This window comes from Anomaloglossus baeobatrachus, chromosome 4 (assembly GCF_048569485.1).
Source record: "Anomaloglossus baeobatrachus isolate aAnoBae1 chromosome 4, aAnoBae1.hap1, whole genome shotgun sequence".
Taxonomy (NCBI): domain Eukaryota; kingdom Metazoa; phylum Chordata; class Amphibia; order Anura; family Aromobatidae; genus Anomaloglossus; species Anomaloglossus baeobatrachus.
Window position 1 is genome coordinate 572027766 of NC_134356.1, and position 17978 is coordinate 572045743.

Genomic DNA, 17978 nt, shown 5'->3' on the forward strand with positions numbered 1-17978 from the left:
GAGAAGTTTTATAATATCTTAGAGGGTGTAGAGGGTCTTAATGAACAAAGTTTCTAGTGGAACATCAATAATATGGCTCATGAAACACCTTTACCTTCAAAGTATGTATAAGGCTGCTTTCACCCATCCGTTTTTTGCAGTGCGGCTCAATCCGGCTCAAAAACCTATGCAACGGATGCTGTGAAAAAAACGGATTTGTTGCATAAGTTTTTCCATGTGGCCCGTCCGGTTTTTGACGGATGCGGCTTGATACTAAGCATGCGCAGTGCAAAAAACCACATCTGGCGGCCGGATGTGGTTTTTGCCGCAGGACGCTGCATCCGGCGTCCATAGGCTTGCATTGTAAATCGCACCGAATTCGGCGCAATGTGTTTTTTTTCGCTGCACAAAAGAAACGTGTCAGGCAACGTTCCATCTGGCCGCCGCATGAGCTAAATATGCCGCATCCGGCAAAAAACGGACACAACGCAAGGCCATGTGGCACAATACGGCGCTAATGCAAGTCTATGCAGAAAAAAACACAACCGGCAGCAAAAAAAAAACGGTTGCTTTTTTTCTGCAAAGTGCCGTATTGTGCCGCTCAGCAAAAACCGGATGTGTGAAAGCAGCCTTAAAGAACCATTAGTGGATGCTATCGTGCCCATGCATCAGCCTAGACATGTCCTAATGGAAATGAAGCCTGATTACAGGTTTAACCTAAAACATACTGTGCTGTATTGAGTTATATAGGGCAGAGCTTCAATATTACACATGTCCTATCTGCAGGTAAGGTGCTGTGTTTGTTAGAAAGCTGTTTTTTTTTTCTTTAAATTCAAAGATCATTTTAACAAAATCATAAATGATACACAGTCTAAAACATTTGATAGATTAAAAGTTCTTAGGTTTTGTTCACATGGAACTTTTGAGCGAATCACTATCGACTTCTCTGCTGTTCCTGTTAGGAGTTTTTGAGTGTTTTTATTTTTCTTCTAAAGGAATTTTGAAAAATGCCTTGTAGGGAAACAAAAGGGCATGTCATTTCTTGGAAGCAAATCCTGATGGGATCCGCACCATTCTTGGTGATGTTAAATCAAAAGGCTATTGTTCAGTTCAAGAAGAAATTCTTTTGAAGTTCTTTAAAAACACTGAAGTAAAAGAATGATTCTTTCAAAAATCCCGCAAAAAAAGAGGTTTTGGTTTTAAAAACATGTAGTTTTTTAACGCCTTGGAAAACTCCAACTGCACAAAGCCTAACAGAGTTTTCTGAGGCAGTCAAAAAAATGAAAATGAAAAAAACTTCTGGAAACTCCTTGTGAAGAGTTTTGTGACGGAATTTTATAGGGTATGTACATATAGCCTTTTAAAAGGTAACCTGTCACCAGGTTTTTCCCCTATAAACTGCAGCCATCACAAGTAAGCTGTTATATACAGCATTCTAAAATACTATACGGTATATAAGAGCCCAGGCCACCCTGTATAATATAAGGAAGAGCTTTTATTATACTCACCTGTGGGCGGTCGGGTTCAATGGATGTCGCTGGTCTCAGCCCGGAGCCTCCTCTCTTCCTACCATTGCCATCCTTCTTCCCAGCTCTGAGAGAATTACAGGTCCTACATCATTCACACGGAGACCTCCATTGCGCTCATGCGCATGTGCACTTTGATCTACTGTAATGCTCAGGCGCGAGGAAAGGTCAGACCGGCCGCGCATGTGCACTACAATACTTTGATCTGCCCACAGCAGGGCAGATCTAAGTACTCTTGCACGGGAGCAAAATGGAGGCTTCTGTTTGGGTGACGTAGGATGCGTCATCCACATGGAGCTGGGAAAGAGGATGGCGACTGCACAGGATAGAGGATGCGCCGGACCCGAGACCAGCTACACCTATTGAATACAGCCACCCTGCAGGTGAGTATAATAAAGGTGTTTTTTACGTTATACAGAGCGGCCTGGGCTCTTATATACAATATTCTGAAATGCTGCATATAAGGGCCAACTGGTGGTGGAGGGAAAACCTGGTGATAGGTTTAAGACAGCGGTGCACACCCTAGGTTTTTTTAAGGTGAGGCTGCTTAAGGGAAACACCAGCAGTAGCTTTCTTGAAGTGGCTTCATGAGCGTCTCTTCAGGCTTTTTTTGCAGCGGCTCAGCTGCCGGCATCTTTTACTCTGTACGTTCAAGTATAGAGAATGGGTGACTTCCTTGCAGATGCCATCCAAAGAATGAGGCGTCATTTATTTTAATCACTTCAAGGTTTCCGAACCCAGAAGCGTTTAAAAGAAGTGACATAAGAAGGAGGATGTCCACAGCAATGTCATTTTGTACACATAGCCTTAGAAGAACAGTTTTTGCTAAAGCAGCCTTTGGATTGGATAGGGCCAGTTTGGAGAGGCTTCCTTCAGGATACGCTTTAAGGCTATGTGCGCACGTTGCGTTTTCGCAGCATTTTGAACTGCAGCGTTTTAATTAAAAGATGCATGCATTTTGATTTTCAAGCCAAGTCTATGGGAAATTGTAATTTCTTGTGCGCTCAATGCTGTTAAAAATGCAGCGTTTCAGTTGCAGAAAATGTGGGAAAAACTCAGCGTTTAAAGAAGCAACATGTCAATTGTTTTTGCCATTTTGGCAGCGTTTTGCTAACATTAGAGTCAATGAGAACTTTCAAAACGCATCCTAAATCAAAATCCCAGCGTTTTACATGCTTTTTTGATACAAAAACATGCTTTTTTTGACAATATAAATGCATGCGTTTTTGACTTTATAATAAGGGCATGATATGTCCTTTTACACACACACGTAGTCCGACAATTAAAGTAATGAAAATCCATAATTTAACGTTATTTTATGCATAAATATTAGAAAACAGTTATAATTTTAATAAAATTAGCTATTTTGTGCATGACTTTAATCATGATATTTGTTATCATTTTTTTCCGGTTTTTTTCATAATTTTTGAATGTTTAAACTTTATTTAGTAGTGTATTTGTATTCAAAATGCATCTGACTTTAAGCAATGAATAAGCATGTAAATCGCGGTAAAAACGCAGCTAAAACGCGATAAAAACGCAAGCGTATTTTTAGCATTTTTGTGGTCAAAACCAAATTTGACAAAGACAATTTCTGCCAGAGGATGTGTTTAGAACTGCAAGAAACTCAACGCAAAGTGCGCACAGAGCCTAAAGAAGTGACATGCCATGTGGGGATAAGAAGTATCTCATGAAGGTGGGGTATTATTTTTGTTCACCTGTGTGTATTTTTTTTAAACTTTAATAAAAACTATTTAATGCGTCGGACACTTTTTAATTCCTTTTTAGGGACAAAAAGAGACCAAGAAACTCTTCATATAAACAGCAAAGTAGATTTCCCATATAAATGAATTGGAAAGGTTTCCAAGAGTTTTTTTTTACGTGGTTGTTGAAGACTTTGGGTCAGATTTGCTCCCAAAAAAATCCTCAAAAACACTGTGTGAACATAGCCTTAAATTGTGCTCACAAGCTGCTACTGGCCAAAATGCCTCCTCCCCACAGTGGCCAGTGTCCTCTCGATTGGGGAAGAAAATTGCATGGCTGTGGTTGAGCAGAGCTACGGCCAGCAGTGCAGGAGGCTGCACCTCAAAGAATAGGAAGTATTGATGCAAATTATTAATCTGTTTTTTATTTCATCCATATGGATATCATTTTTCATTTTCTAACCTTCATTGGAAAAATGTTATCTGGAATCTGATACATTTCTATGGACAACTGATCCAATATCTGATTGCTCTAGTTTTAAATATAATTTTTTTGTACCAATCGCACCAATTTGTAAAATATATAAGGAGTCCAGTTTGTCAATTGTGAACACTGTCTTCTAATATAGTTGGAAACAGTAATTTTCTTTGAGTTACTAAGGAAGATGATCAGTGCATGATTGTAAACTATGGCTCTATTGTCATCGTATCATATTTTCATCCCACTTTCTGTCATTCTATCAAGAAAATTACTATGGTTTCTCATCCCCTGCTCCCTGGCCATCTTACAGTGGTCTTCAAAAAGAATAAAAAAAAAATTAGAAAATGAGAGAGTAATAATAATAGTAATTCCAGGTATAGACAGTGACTTCCAGGGAAACAGGCAGTGGTCTCCGCCGTATGGTAGTGACTGGTAGGTTGATCCCTGAGCAGAACCTGTCAGAATACGCAAGTTCAGTCTTTGGCTGTAAATTCCTTGAATTTCAGGTCAAAAAGAAATAAATAGGGGCCAAAGAAGAAGCAGGAGCCGTTCACCCTACTCCCTGAGGCACCGTGTGGTGGTAATGTTCAAGTTACCATCTCGTCTTCAGCCCTGTGCAAGTCGGCCTTTCTGAGATAATTGCATCCATCCATTTGTTTTCCGTTCTCATACAGGCAGCCAGCTCCTCCCTCTGGGCCCTTGGGTTGGTCCATATAAGTATTGGCACAGGTAGTGGGCCAAGAGTTTTATTTTGCCATTGCGATTTCACTCCAAAACTTTATCTTCTTCCTCTCTCTCATGGTGGCTACGTTTAAAGAATCCCAGCTGAAAGAGAAAAAAAAAAGGTATACGTGATCAAAAGGTGAATGCTAATGGTGTATAGCCTAGGACTATCGGATTCTGTTCTGTTAATTAACCAAAGCTTATTAACACCCATCTGCTCAATGGTGATGGATAGAGATGAGCAGACCCATTGAGGTTCGGCGTGTTCAGCCGGACTTTAGATAAAGTTTGGTTTAAGACCTGGACTTAACTTGAACCCCAATAGAAGTCACTACTTGGGCAATTCGGGTCCCGTCAACATGCAGCCAGCAATAAACAGAGCCCTTCCAGGGGCAGGTGTGCAGGGTTTTTCCATTTTTTGTTTTTGTTTGGTGCACACTACATCCGATCACGTTGTTGTTACCCCCAGTGCAAGTTGAGCAAACACTGCACGCGACTTGCCTGGGCTGAACACTGAGCGTAACTGAGCACAGCGATGCTCGCTCGAGTGGTTTGCATACGTAAAGCACCCAAACACTGAACCCAAACTCTGTTTTTTTCGGGGTGTTTTGTGTGTAAAGACTGCGTTTGGTATGAACACCGGACCTCGGGTTCACTCATTTCTAGTGATGGACAATCCAAGGTAAGTTAACGTCCAAGATATTTGGCCTTTGCAGTAGGACTATGTACACTTAATGCTGCCAGTGAATCTGCAGGTCCCATATCCATTTATCCATTAACCCCTACTTCTTTTATATATATACTGTGTTCTCATGTAAATAACATTATCCAGAAGATATTAACTTACTGTTAACTACTCATTTATTAATCTTTTCTTCTTAGACTGACAATGTTTTGTCCAACTACCATCATTACAATTGCAAAATGCAATTCCCATTCTCATCTACCCTGCTAATGATAAACTTTTCTTCAATATATTTGCAGCCACAGTTTGTAAGCTAATGTCAATCTCGTGCACTATATTCTACAGACTTGCCTCTTCATCCCCCGGCCTGAAATGAAGAACAGAATCTAGTTATACTTTAAGTAAAGAAAAATGTCTGGGGAAAATTGGAAAAATAGGGTGCATGGCCTATGGGGTGGCCACATGCCCCAATACACGATCAGCAGGGGCGGACAATGACTGTGAAGGGCTCCAGTCTGTGGATTACAGCTAAAGCTGTGAGTTTTAGTGCCAGACAGATACCACTTAGCAAAATAATTAAAACATCTACGGACCAGACAGCGACACACAGGGGAGTCCTCGCAACGTTTTAAGATGAATCTACATAGGGAGACTCACCTGTACAACAAATGAGCCACCCTATGCCCTAGAGCCTGCCTACACTACTCGGTCCATGTACAGTTGACCTGCTGCGCATGTGATATATCCACCCCTGCCCAAAACACTAAATATGTGTTTGACCGTCCCTCCCTGCAGTCAGCAAGCTATTCCACGACTGCTATTGTGTGGTGGGAGCTGCTGAAAGCAGTGATATCCCAATGTGTGCAAGATGGAGGAGACGAGGAATGACAGTTTTTAAACATATACTAAGCACAAAAAGTTGGTGAAATTTATGGAAAACTTAAAATATCACTCTAGTGTGAACTTTTTATCATGAAGGTAGGGCATTGAAGTAGAAACACGCAATGTTGATTTCCTCATCTCAAACAATTTGTTGAAACAAAAGCCAACAACACTAGTGGGTACACCCGCAAACATGTAAATGTCTCAATAACTGGTCATATGGCCTTGAGCATCAATTACAACTTGACAACGACGTCTCCTGCTGTTCAAAAGGGGAGTTATCTGCCGAGGCATGGTATCCCACTCTTCTTGAAGGGCAGCCCTCAGGTCATTGAGGTTCTGGTGTACAGAATTACGGCCTCTATACAGTGATTCGGCTGATACCATAAGTTTTTATTTTTATAGGATTTAGGTCTGGAAAAAAGTGCAGGCCGCACCATTTGAGGTCTCCCAGTCTCCAGCAGCCGTTCTCTAATGATGCGACCTCGATGAGCTGGAGCATTGTCGTCCATGAAGATGAAATTAGGCCGGTGTTCATGCCGAGGCACAATGACTGGATTTATGATGTTATGCTAGTAGTAGGGGCTGCCACTGTACCAGTCACAAAGTGTAGAGCAGTTCTGTATTGACTAGACACACTTGCCCACATTGTAACATCTCCACCACTAAAGATTTCTCTGGTGACAACAGTAGCTGATGCATAACAGTCTTTTAGATGTCTCCAAAATCGTTAGTGGCCATAGTTACTGCTCAGCGTGCATCGACTTTCATCAGTGAGCAGCAGTGTGGCCCACTGGTCCCTCGTCTAGAAAGACAATGATGCTTGTGCCTGGTGGCATAGTCAGGTACCCTTGAAAGTCATCTAGCACACAGACCACGCTGATGTAAATGGTTTCTAATGGTCTGACGTGACACTTGGGCATCTCTCATTTCCCTTAAATGTGTTTGAAGTTATGTCGCATTCATCATCCAGTTCCAAAGAGCATTGTTACATAATTACATAGGTTGAAAAAGACCTAGTTCCATCTAGTTCAACCTTCCTTCACCAATTATACATTTTATTCACAATGAAGAGGTCATCAGTGAGGGATGTGGACAAATGATGTCCACTTCTCTGCCTTTTAGTGACACTTTCAGTCTCTTTGTATCTCTGTTGCAACCTGCTGATGACACTGACACCAAAGCTCAGTGGCCACTTCTGTCTGAGAGCATCCTGTTTAAATCATTACAATGGCAAGGTACTGTTAATCAATTGTTAGGTGTCATCTTGGTCTCATTATGGCGAAATGTGAACAGTATGGTGAGAAAAACTGATTATCTAATTGAACCCCGAAATTTATTGGGCTGATAAATCCTTTTAGTATATCTTTGGACCTAGTGCTCACTGACAAAACATCAGATAGCACTAGCATGATTTATATGTGCATGTGAGTTCAGCCTTACCAAATATATTTATTTTTTTACTTCTTTATGTTTAATGAAGGAAAAGACGGTTCTTTAAATTTTTATATGTTTTTATATAACTTTATTTTTTACTTTCATTTTTAATGGCTTAAGGGAGTTAAATTTGTGATTGCCTGATCGCCTGTTCTTTACACTGTAATACTATAGTATTGCAATATATAGATATAAATGACGTTCTCCTTGATAGCTCACACATAGCATGCAGTAGTCTGGTCTGTTTTATAGACCAGGTTAGAGCATATCATTAACAGACAGCCGCTCCTTTGCTATGCACACAGAGCCTGGCAGATCTGCAATTTGTGGACATGACTGGCTCTTATGATCAGACTTGTCCATGGTCTTCTACAGTTTCCTGTTTCAAGGTGTGACTCCACAGTGAAGATAACTTGTTCTTCATCCACTGTCAGCCTATCATAGATGTGATTATAAGGTGGAGTCTGTAATTGACTGACAGGGGAAGAGACCACAGTGTGTGCAGTGTCTGATACTATATAAAGGGCTTCTCCTGACTCCTTACGTGATTCCCTCTCTGCTCGTTTTGCAGGGGGCACAATATTCTGTGTGCCCTGGATAGAGATCTTCACACTCCTCTCATCTCGATCTATGTGAGGGGAGTAGAAGATTCCCCCTCAGACTCCCCTCACGCGGTTCGACATGAAAGCAGAGCGCAAGTTGTGAAGGCTTCTTTCTATTCACGGCACACAGAACAGTCCGTCCACTGCAGGACACGCAGAAGGAGCAGAGAGGGAATCACGACTGTCAGGCTAGGCATGAGCGACTCCCTCCCTGCGATGCTGTGTTACTTGCATTACAGATCCAGTGGCAGCGTCTGGAGAAGAAGGCGGAGGCCCCTTCCGCGAACTATTGCAGAGTGCAGCAAAATAGCCGCCTCCCTACAGTATGTCTGCAAATGACATCCGTCTGTACACATGTGTGGCCTCGGCGCCTGGGTCCCGTGCGGCTTGCCGTATCTTTATGGTTCGGGACTGGGTCTCGTGATTCCCACGTGACTCATTCCCTGTTTCCATGACGCGGCGTCCGTCCGGGTCCTATGTTGGTTGAGGCTGCGCATGCGTCATTAATGACGCGCAGCTAGTTGATATGTTGACGTGGCACGATGTCATTTGCCACTCAGCCTTTTTAATCCCTTCTATTCCTTCACTCTTTGTCACCGCCCCCTGACGAAGGTTTCCACCGAAACGCCGGCGTCAGGTAAACGCTTACCCCTGGGTCCTGTATTGCAAGGTACAGTCAGATATCCCCTCCCTCACCACAGATTGCTGTATATGATCTAATTATACTCCCTGACTATATTCTAGCCCTCCTTTTGGGCATTTTCAGTCTCTGTTCTTCTCCCCTTTCTTTACATTCATGGTCTGTGGTAAAGTGGTCAGGCATTTACCTTTGTTGGCTAATATCGTATGTTAATCATGTAAGTTCTTTATCATTGCTAAATGTAAATGCCTTTCTGTACCAATCATACCCAGGTGGTTATTACTATATATGCCACATTTTGTCAGCTTTTTCCTCCTCCTTTGGCACAATAAATACCTCATTCTTATATTTTGGACGTTTGGTCATTTTTTCTTTTTCTTTCTGCAAATGACTCAGGAACGGCCCCATCCCTCCCCTCTTAGCGTAAATTCTGCCACTGACTCTATATTAGGCCCTGGTGCATTTGCAACGGCTGCACCAGTGGCATGTCCGCCGCTGAGGATAAGGTCAAGACTCCTACAATATTAAACAAATATGCAGATGCAAGTACACCATGGCCACTATGCAGATATATACAAAGACACTATGAAACACAATTCTGCAGTTAATAAATATATGAATTACAGTTTTTCTACACACAGACAAAATCGGAGGTTCTTAGTTTACAGTTTTGATCAAAATATACTTTATCCACAGGAAACAAGGTGACCTCATTTCTGCTTAGACCCTAAATTTTAAATAGATCAAAGCATATCTGGATCCTGTGGTTAAATTGATGACCGGGTGAGGTGAATCTGTAGAATTTACAGTCGCATCTGGAATGAGGTCACCCTGTTGCTGATGTGTGGGCTTATACTATACTATTTTGATCAAAACTGTAATCTAACTAGCTCACGTTTTTTACCATTGTAGTGTAGAGTGGCACACAGCAGCAGTCGTGGGTGAGAGAATGACTCCAGACGCCCCACCATGCTATATGAAATACACAGCCCTGGCTGAGTGTGTTCACTTATGTCATGTGGGCCGTTCGCCAATGCAGGTCGCATGCTGCCACTGATTTCTGCTGCCAGGACCAGATGACGACTTAGGAGACCCCCAACTGATTTTAAACAACAACTCTTTACTTAACAGTTCATTTGTAACAACTTCACACATGATAGCGGGCACATAATTTCCTGATCGTTTCTTCAGCACAAAGCATTCTTGCACACTGTCCTAATTCCTACTGAGTCCTATGACTCCCTGTGCAACCCAGTCATTGACAGCGGTAGAGTTCGTGACAATCACTTCCGTTTTTACAACTTCACATCTCTTCTCATAGAAGAGTAGGTACAGGGGGTTTTGCCACTACAGCAAAGTAGACACTTATGGTCTCAGATGCTTTGGTAGTATCTGCCAGGGCAAAAAGACTATGTTAGCTTGTCAGTCAGTATTAACCCATTCCCTTGATGGTTATGCACCTGGCCACTAGAGTCCTGTCCTCTGACTCCTATTGTCTTGGGTTGCTCCGTCCAAGGGACGGTCTCTAACTTCACAGTTGTTTACGCTCAATGTTCCATTAAACACTCGAGGTTCATGCTATCTCTGTTCAGGTCTCCATTTTTCTCCTACCACAAGTCACCCACTGCATGCAGCCTTGACAACCTGCAGACTACATGTCCGTCTCTGTTACACACTGGATCTTCACTAACTTTCTAGAAGGAACTGTCTCTCTCCCTATCAACCAGCCCCTCCCATTGTGTGCCCACTTAACTTTTACTGACCCTATGGTCTGACAACCACTCAAAAACTTGCTGTACATTACAAATTATCAGCCCTACATAGCACTGATTATCAAAAATAGAGCGGATCCCAAGCTGTATATATATATGTATATATATAAAAAAATAAATAGATAAGCAAAACCTAGTGAGATCCACCCTATTTTTGATAACCAGGCAACATACAGTAGAAAGCTGGGGACTGGTATTATCAGGCTGGGAAGGCACATGGTTATTTTTCTCCTCCAAGCCTAAAAATAGCAGCCCACAGCTGTCCCAGAAGTGGCGCATTCATTAAATGTAATATTTGTCACGCTTTGCCCGACCCTTCCCGATTGCCCTAGTGCAGTGGCAATCATGGTAATACATTTGGGGTTGATGTCAGCTGTGCATTGACAACTGGCAATAAACAAATAAACCCCCCCCCCCTCAAATTTCCAACATAATTCAATTGGTGAAAAAAGACTCTCCACCAGCACTCCCTTGTTCACCACTTTATTAATTAAAAAGAAATCCTGGAAGTTCCCATGTAATCCAATGGAGTAATCTCCCACAAAGCCCATCAATTCAGAAAAAAGCTTTATAGGAATCGATAGGAGTTGTTGGACATTATTCCATTGGATTATGTTGAAACTTCCAGAATTTCTATTTAGTTAATAAATTGGTTAACGAGGGAGTAGGGGGGAGTCATTATTCACCAATTAGATTATGTCAAAACTTCGAGGATTTTTAAATTTAATAAATTGGTGAAGAAAGGAGTGTAGGAGAGTGGTATTCACAGAAACACATTTTTTTTTAACACTATACTTGCTGGGTTAGTAATGGGGTTGTCTGATAGACGCCTTTTCATTACTAACCCCCTGGGTTTGATGCCAGCTGTCAAGACACAGCTGACATCAACCCCAAAAGTATTACCCTGATTACCACTGCAGCAATCAGGAAGAGGCGGACAAAGCGCCAGAATTGATACATCAAATGAATGGGGCGGCTTCTGGGGAGGCTGCGGGCTGTTGTTTTTAGGCTGGGAGGGCCAAATAACCATGGACCTTTCCAGCCTGTTAATACCAGCCCCCAGATGTCTGCTTTACCTTGGCTGGTTATCAAAAATAGGGGGGACCCCACGCCATTTTTTAAAATTATTTGTTTAAATCATTTTTAAAAAATGGAGTGGGATCCCCTCTATTTTTGAGAACTAGCCAAGGTTAAACTTACAGCTGGGGCTTGCATTCCACAGTTGTCTGCTTTACCTAATATCAAAAATATGCCGGAGCCCACGTCATTTTTTACTTTTTCTTTATTTTTCACAGCAACATACAGGCAACTTCCGCATGCAAAAAAGCTTGTTGATTGGCTGGCTGCGCTCTAGACTTTCAACAAACTTTATATGTATATGGACAGTACCTGAAGTCTGATTTTTTTTTTTTAAAAGTCTGTGTTCGTGTCTGAGACCCGGCCACCCAGTGTCCAGTGCGAACCCCAGACTTTACCGTTCGGCTTTACTCACCCCTAGAGTTCATGTATTCTTTAATCCTTAGTGCTGCGGCATATGGTTTCTATATATTTATCTTCATTTTGGCCTAATGTACGTGCATTAGCATATGAATTTATTCCTTTAGGTGTGCAGTCCGTAACACATTTTTGCAATGATATTTAACATACCATATTTTTCGGACTAAAAATTTGGGAGGAAAATGAGGGGTGCGTCTTATAATCTGAATGTAGCTTACCTGGAGGCGGTGGAGAGGGGTAGCAGGAGGAAGGGGCGATGCTGCAGCTGCTGGTGCTTGTGCTGTGGGCGCTGTGGGCTGCGAGGCTGGGGCTGTCGGCAGTGTGGGCTTCAAATAATGGCGCCTGGAGCCAGCATGTGCGCAGATAGTGCTCTCGGCTCATCTCATCTGTGCACGCGCAGCCTCCAACCCATTGAGCTCAAAGCAGTGGACTTAAGGAGAATGGCGTCTGGAGGTGGTGCATGCGCAGATGAGATCTTGGCTTGTCATTGAGCCGATAGGTCAATCTGTGCACGCACCAACTCCGGGTGCCATTTCCTTGAATCCTGCATCGCCAGCAGTTTCTTGGTGTTTGCCTACCTCACAATGCCACCGCCGCATCTTGTCCCCCCTCCGCACCGCCCACAGCATCGCCCTGTTCCACCACCGCCCCTGCCTCCTGTGACCACGCTCCATCGTCGCTGCTGCCCTCCCACCGGTAAGACACCAGCGGATTATAAGACAGACACCATTTTTTTTTTAATCCTTTTTTTTTCTCTAAACTTGAGATGCATTTTATAATCTGGTGCGTTTTATAAACCAAAAAATACAGTAATTTTCAATAATCCATGGGTCCATTAAGTCTGCTAAAAATGAAAACTTAATGGAATTTTAAAAAGGTCATCCATACTTAGGAAACAGACAGGCTTCATTCCAGAAACAACGCTATACTTGTCTATGGGTTGTGTCTACTATAGTTTAGCTGCATTGGAGTCAATGGGTTTGAGATGCTATACAAAAACAAAAAACTGTAGATGGTTATGGTGCTGCTTGGGAAGGCATACTCACAGCAGAATAAAGCAGTGATGAACTGCTCAGGCCAAGAAAAACTAATGCATTAACAGGGTGCAACGAGACCCCCAATAGATGGAAGTATCACAGGTGCAAGAGGAGCAAATCACTCACACAACTCCAGAATATGGAGGGGGTGATTGCTGGATGGTAAAATTGCACACTAGTGGCTTGCATAGGGCTCTGTTCACACTTACAGGTGCACAGTAACCTAATCAGCAGCCTATTACACGCCCATACTATTCGATCAGGCGGGCAGCCCGCTTGATCGAATAGTATGGGCGTGTAATAGGCTACTGACTGGATTACTATCCAGCAATCACCCCCTCCATATTCTGGAGTTGTGTGAGTGATTTGCTCCTCTTGCACCTGTGATATTTCCATCTATTGGGGGCCTGGTTGCACCCTGTTAGTGCATTAGTTTTTCTTGGCCTGAGCAGTTCATCACTGCTTTATCCTGCTGTGAGTATTCTAAATCGTGGAGGATATTTAGTCCTCTTTTTTATATTTTGCTATTTTTTTGCTTGGGAAGGCAGCAGCAACATTTTTCTAACCTCTAACTTTATTCCTAGCTGGTATGGTACATAATATTAATAATAATAATAATAATAATAATAATAGTTTATATTTAAGTTATGATGATGAGCTTGTCTGAAGAGATGTGTTTTTAATGCACGCTTTAAAACTTGGAGGTTGGATATTAGTCACATTCTTTGGGGTAGTGCATTCAAAAAAACTGGCACAGCATGAAAAAAGTCTTGGAGACAGAGGTGTGAAGTTCGTATTATGCAGGATGTTAGTCTAAGATCATTTATGGAATGGAGGTGGCGGGTAGAATGATAGACAAGGATGAGGGATGAGATATAAGGTGGTGCAAAACTGTGGAGAGTTTGTATTGTATTCTGTAGCCAGTGTAGTGACTGGCACAAGGTGGAGGAATCAGTGAAGTGGCTGGACAGGAATATGACCTTGGATGCTGCAGTGAAGATGGATTGGAGAGGGGAGAGTTTGGTCAGAGGGAGACCATTCAGTAAAGAGTTGCAATAGTCCAGATGAGAATGAATAAGGGTACTTTCACACTTGCGTTGTTTTCCTTCCGTTACAATCCGCCCTTTTGGAAAACAGCGGAATCCGTTAACGCACCCCAAATCTATTCTCCCCAAAATAGGGCATAACTAAGATATGGGGCAGGCATACTGCACAAGTAGATTACAGTATAAGCAATGTGTTGTACTGGTGCAGAAAGAAAGTACAATACTGTATCCACAAATGCAAATTGATAGACATGCTATATAGTATATATTGTTCAATGGCATATTGTATACAGTACATATGTATAGAACGTTACCTCCAGAGTGGGTCAGAGCATGGTGAAAAGACAGAAAAAGAAGTGTGCACGGTGAGGATTTGCTCTTATTGCAAATCATTGCTCTTAAACCAAGTTACAAATGTTCACGTTACTCTTAATCCAAGGTTCCACTGTAGTTGAAATTTCTACATTAAATTTTTTATGTTCTTATAGAGTTTGTCATACACATATGTGACCATTATTTAGGATAAGAGCATGGCTTCAGCACAACACTGGCTTACCTTCCACAGGGCCAGGACTAGGAGCGCCAGTAGCAGGAGCCCACCTATTGTACTGATGACGATAATCCATATCGGAACCTCCCACTCCTCCTGCTTGGAAATTTCAAAGGTGATCTAAAAAATAAATTATGTATTTTCAGGTCAGTGCAGGCAATGTTATACAAGAAGCACATTTCCAAACACATCAAGAAAGCACTAATGAACACTAGGTATATTGATGTACTCTCCAGTAGGGGGCAGTGGGGTCCTGTATTTTTCTTAGTAATTTCGTGTACTATGGCGTGTCTCCTACTACAGTTAGGTCCAGAAATATGTGGACAGTGACTGAATCTTCGTGATGTGGCTTCTGCATGACAATATTTTTTTATTTAAAATGAAACAAATGAGATGCAATTGAAGTGGAGACTTTCAGATTTAATTAAAGGGATTGAACAATGATATCCTGTGAAACCCCCACCATAAATGACTTGGTCCAGTCATAACAGAAATTTGGGAAAACCCCATAAATCCGATTTTAAAACCAGCATTATATGATGTAAATTATCACCTGGCGGCTGGGTTCCTCCTCTCGAAAGATAAAAGGACTGTGGAACTTTTGTTGTAGAACAGCAAAACTAACCAGACTGACCGAGCGGAAGGTCATCTGTAACAGAGATAATATTACCATTCAGAAAAGTCAATGTTCATTTTTTTTTCTTTCACTCATGTAATCTTGATCCAACTCAATCCTAAATCCCATCCCTCTCCCACCATCAGCCGGTTCTTACCTTTCTGAAGGATCTTCTCCACAGATATCCATGAAGAGTGAGTATTCCCTCCTGATTGGAAGCGAGAGCCATAGTGCACTCAATGGACACCACATCCGAGTTAGTGTGATTCTGAAAAAGACACAGACTGGTCACTACATTTATACTAAATGGATACATATTTTTAAGTTTTATTACTCATGTTCAATCAACACAGTTTTTTTAAAAAATAATTTGTATTTGTCGCTATATTCTGAGAACCAGAAGTTTTAAATTTTCCTGGCATTTGAGCTTATTTTTTTTCCCTGACAAACTGCAAAAACTGCAGCTGCAAAAGCAAACAAGATTTTAGGGTGTATAAAAAGGGAGATTAGATCCCGGGATCCCAACGTATTGTTACCCCTCCATAAATCACTTGTAAGGCCACATCTGGAAGATGGGCTACACATTTTAAAAAGGACATTCAGAAGTTAGAGTCAATTCAAAGGCGGGCAACACATGCGATATCTTGTGATAGCTGCCATAGCGAACATTATCGCTACGGCAGCTTCACATGCACTTACCTGCCCTGCGACGTCGCTCTGGCCAGCGACCCGCCTCCTTCCTAAGGGGGCGGGTCGTGCGGCGTCACAGCGACGTCACTCGGCAGGCGGCCAATAGAAGCGGAGGGGCGGAGATGAGCGGGACGTAAACATCCCGCCCACCTTCTTCCTTCCGCATTGCAGGCGGGACGCAGGTAAGGAGATGTTCCTTGCTCCTGCGGCTTCATACACAGCGATGTGTGCTGCCGCAGGAACGAGGAACAACATCGTACCTGTCGCTGCAGCGAAATTATGGAAATGACCGACACTACACAGATCACCGATTTTCTACGCTTTTGCGATCGTTTATCGGTGCTTCTAGGCTTTACACGTTGCGACGTCGTTACCGGCGCCGGATGTGCGTCACTTTTGATTTGACCCCGACGAGATCGCAGTAGCGATGTCACAACATGCAAAGTACCCCTTAGGGGACTCTGTTCAACGGGTCTCGCCGGAAGTTCATAGCGCCAGACCAGAGCCCTGCCAACTTCCTCCTACCTATTGGCAACCCTGGCACCTCTGCTGATTAGTAGGCCCGGCACAACATTTTTGATATTGCCTACTAAATCGGAAGAAGCTTTGGGGAGACCAACAGGTAAGATGAGAGCCGCAGGGTTTTGGTCTGATGTCACTGTCTACCAATGTGGCAGCTGGACCAGAGTCCCAGGAACCTTTTTGCTCAGTGCCAAGTGACATTTTAAATATATTCTGCGGGTTTGTATGATTACGCTGATACCTAATTTATGTAGCTTTATTCTGTTTTACTACTTTTGCTCAAGATAATCACATAAAAAAAACTTTTTGTGGTCATTCTGAGAGCCATCATTTTTTTCAATTTTTCTGTCAGCAGAGCTACGTAGGGGTTTACTTTTTGTGTATTAAGCTGTAATTATTTTGAGTACAATTTTGAGATACATTCTACTTTATCACTTTTTTTATTTTTTTTGTGACATGGACTGGAGAAAACAGCAATTCAGACATTGTTTTTGATGCTGTTCACCATGTGGGATAAATAATGACAGTTTTATGGCACAAGCAATTACAATCAAGGTCATATAAATACGGTATGTCATTTTGTTTTAGAGCATTTTTTTAAATTAATTTTACCTTGGGAAAACTGGGATTATTTTGGATACATTTTTTAAACACTTACGGTAAATACTGTAAGAAAAAAAGTAAAGAAAATATGTGTATTTGTCCCAGAAGGGGACTAGGATTAAAAGATAATACTAATTAGCCCAGTTTGAAAGTGATAGACTGACAGGCAGATTATTAAAACTCGCCTCTAAGGGTGGCTTTACTCGCTACGATATCGCTAAATCGATCTTGTTGGGGTCATGGATTTGTGACGCACATCCGACCGCTTTAGCGATGTCGTTGTGTGTGACACCTTTTAGAGCGATTTTGAATCGTCGCAAAAATGTTCAAAATCACTCATCGGTGACATCACCCCCTATTCCCAATTATCGTTGCTGCTGCAGTAACGATGTTGTTTGTCGTTCCTGCGGCAGCACACATCGCGACGTGTGACACGGCTGGAACGACAAACATCTCCTTACCTGCGTCCACCGGATAAGGAGGAAGGAAGGAGGTGGGCGGCATGTTTCGGCCACTCATCTCCTCCCTTCATTTTCTATTGGGCGGCGGTTCAGTGACACTGTGACGTCGCTGTGACGCTGAACAAACCGCCCCCTTAGAAAGGAGGCGGTTCGCCGGTCACATTGACGTCGCAGAGCAGGTATGTGAGTTTGACGCTGCCGTAGCGATAATCTTCGCTACAGCAGTGATCACCACATATCGGCCGTACGATGGGTGCTATCGCGCACGACATTGCTTGCAATTGCTAGCGATGTCGCAGCGTGTAAAGCCCGCTTTAGGCCCATGTGCACACGTTGAGTATTTGGTGAGGTTTTTTTTGCCTCAGTATTTGTAGCCAAAACGAGGAGTGGGTAAAAAATGCAGAAGTGGTGACGTGTTTCTATTATACGCCATCCTGGTGATGGGAGATCAGAGGAGCATCACTAGGGGATTTCTGATGGATAAGGCCACGTTCACACATTGAGTATTTGGTGAGTTTTTTTGCCT

At 42.5% G+C, this 17978-nt stretch overlaps 1 protein-coding gene across 1 annotated transcript in view; it reads right to left on the reverse strand.

Annotated features, from left to right (window-relative positions):
* Positions 1-3263: 3263 nt before the first annotated feature.
* ITGA11 (integrin subunit alpha 11) overlaps positions 3264-17978 on the reverse strand; it is a 234144-nt gene continuing 219429 nt past the window's right edge. The window contains exons 27-30 of the mRNA XM_075342870.1: positions 15334-15444; positions 15114-15209; positions 14567-14680; positions 3264-4514 (exon numbers count right to left, since the gene is read on the reverse strand). Of these exons, the coding sequence (XP_075198985.1) occupies positions 4455-4514; positions 14567-14680; positions 15114-15209; positions 15334-15444 (381 nt within the window). The 3' untranslated portion in view covers positions 3264-4454. The remainder of the gene's footprint in view (positions 4515-14566; positions 14681-15113; positions 15210-15333; positions 15445-17978) is intronic.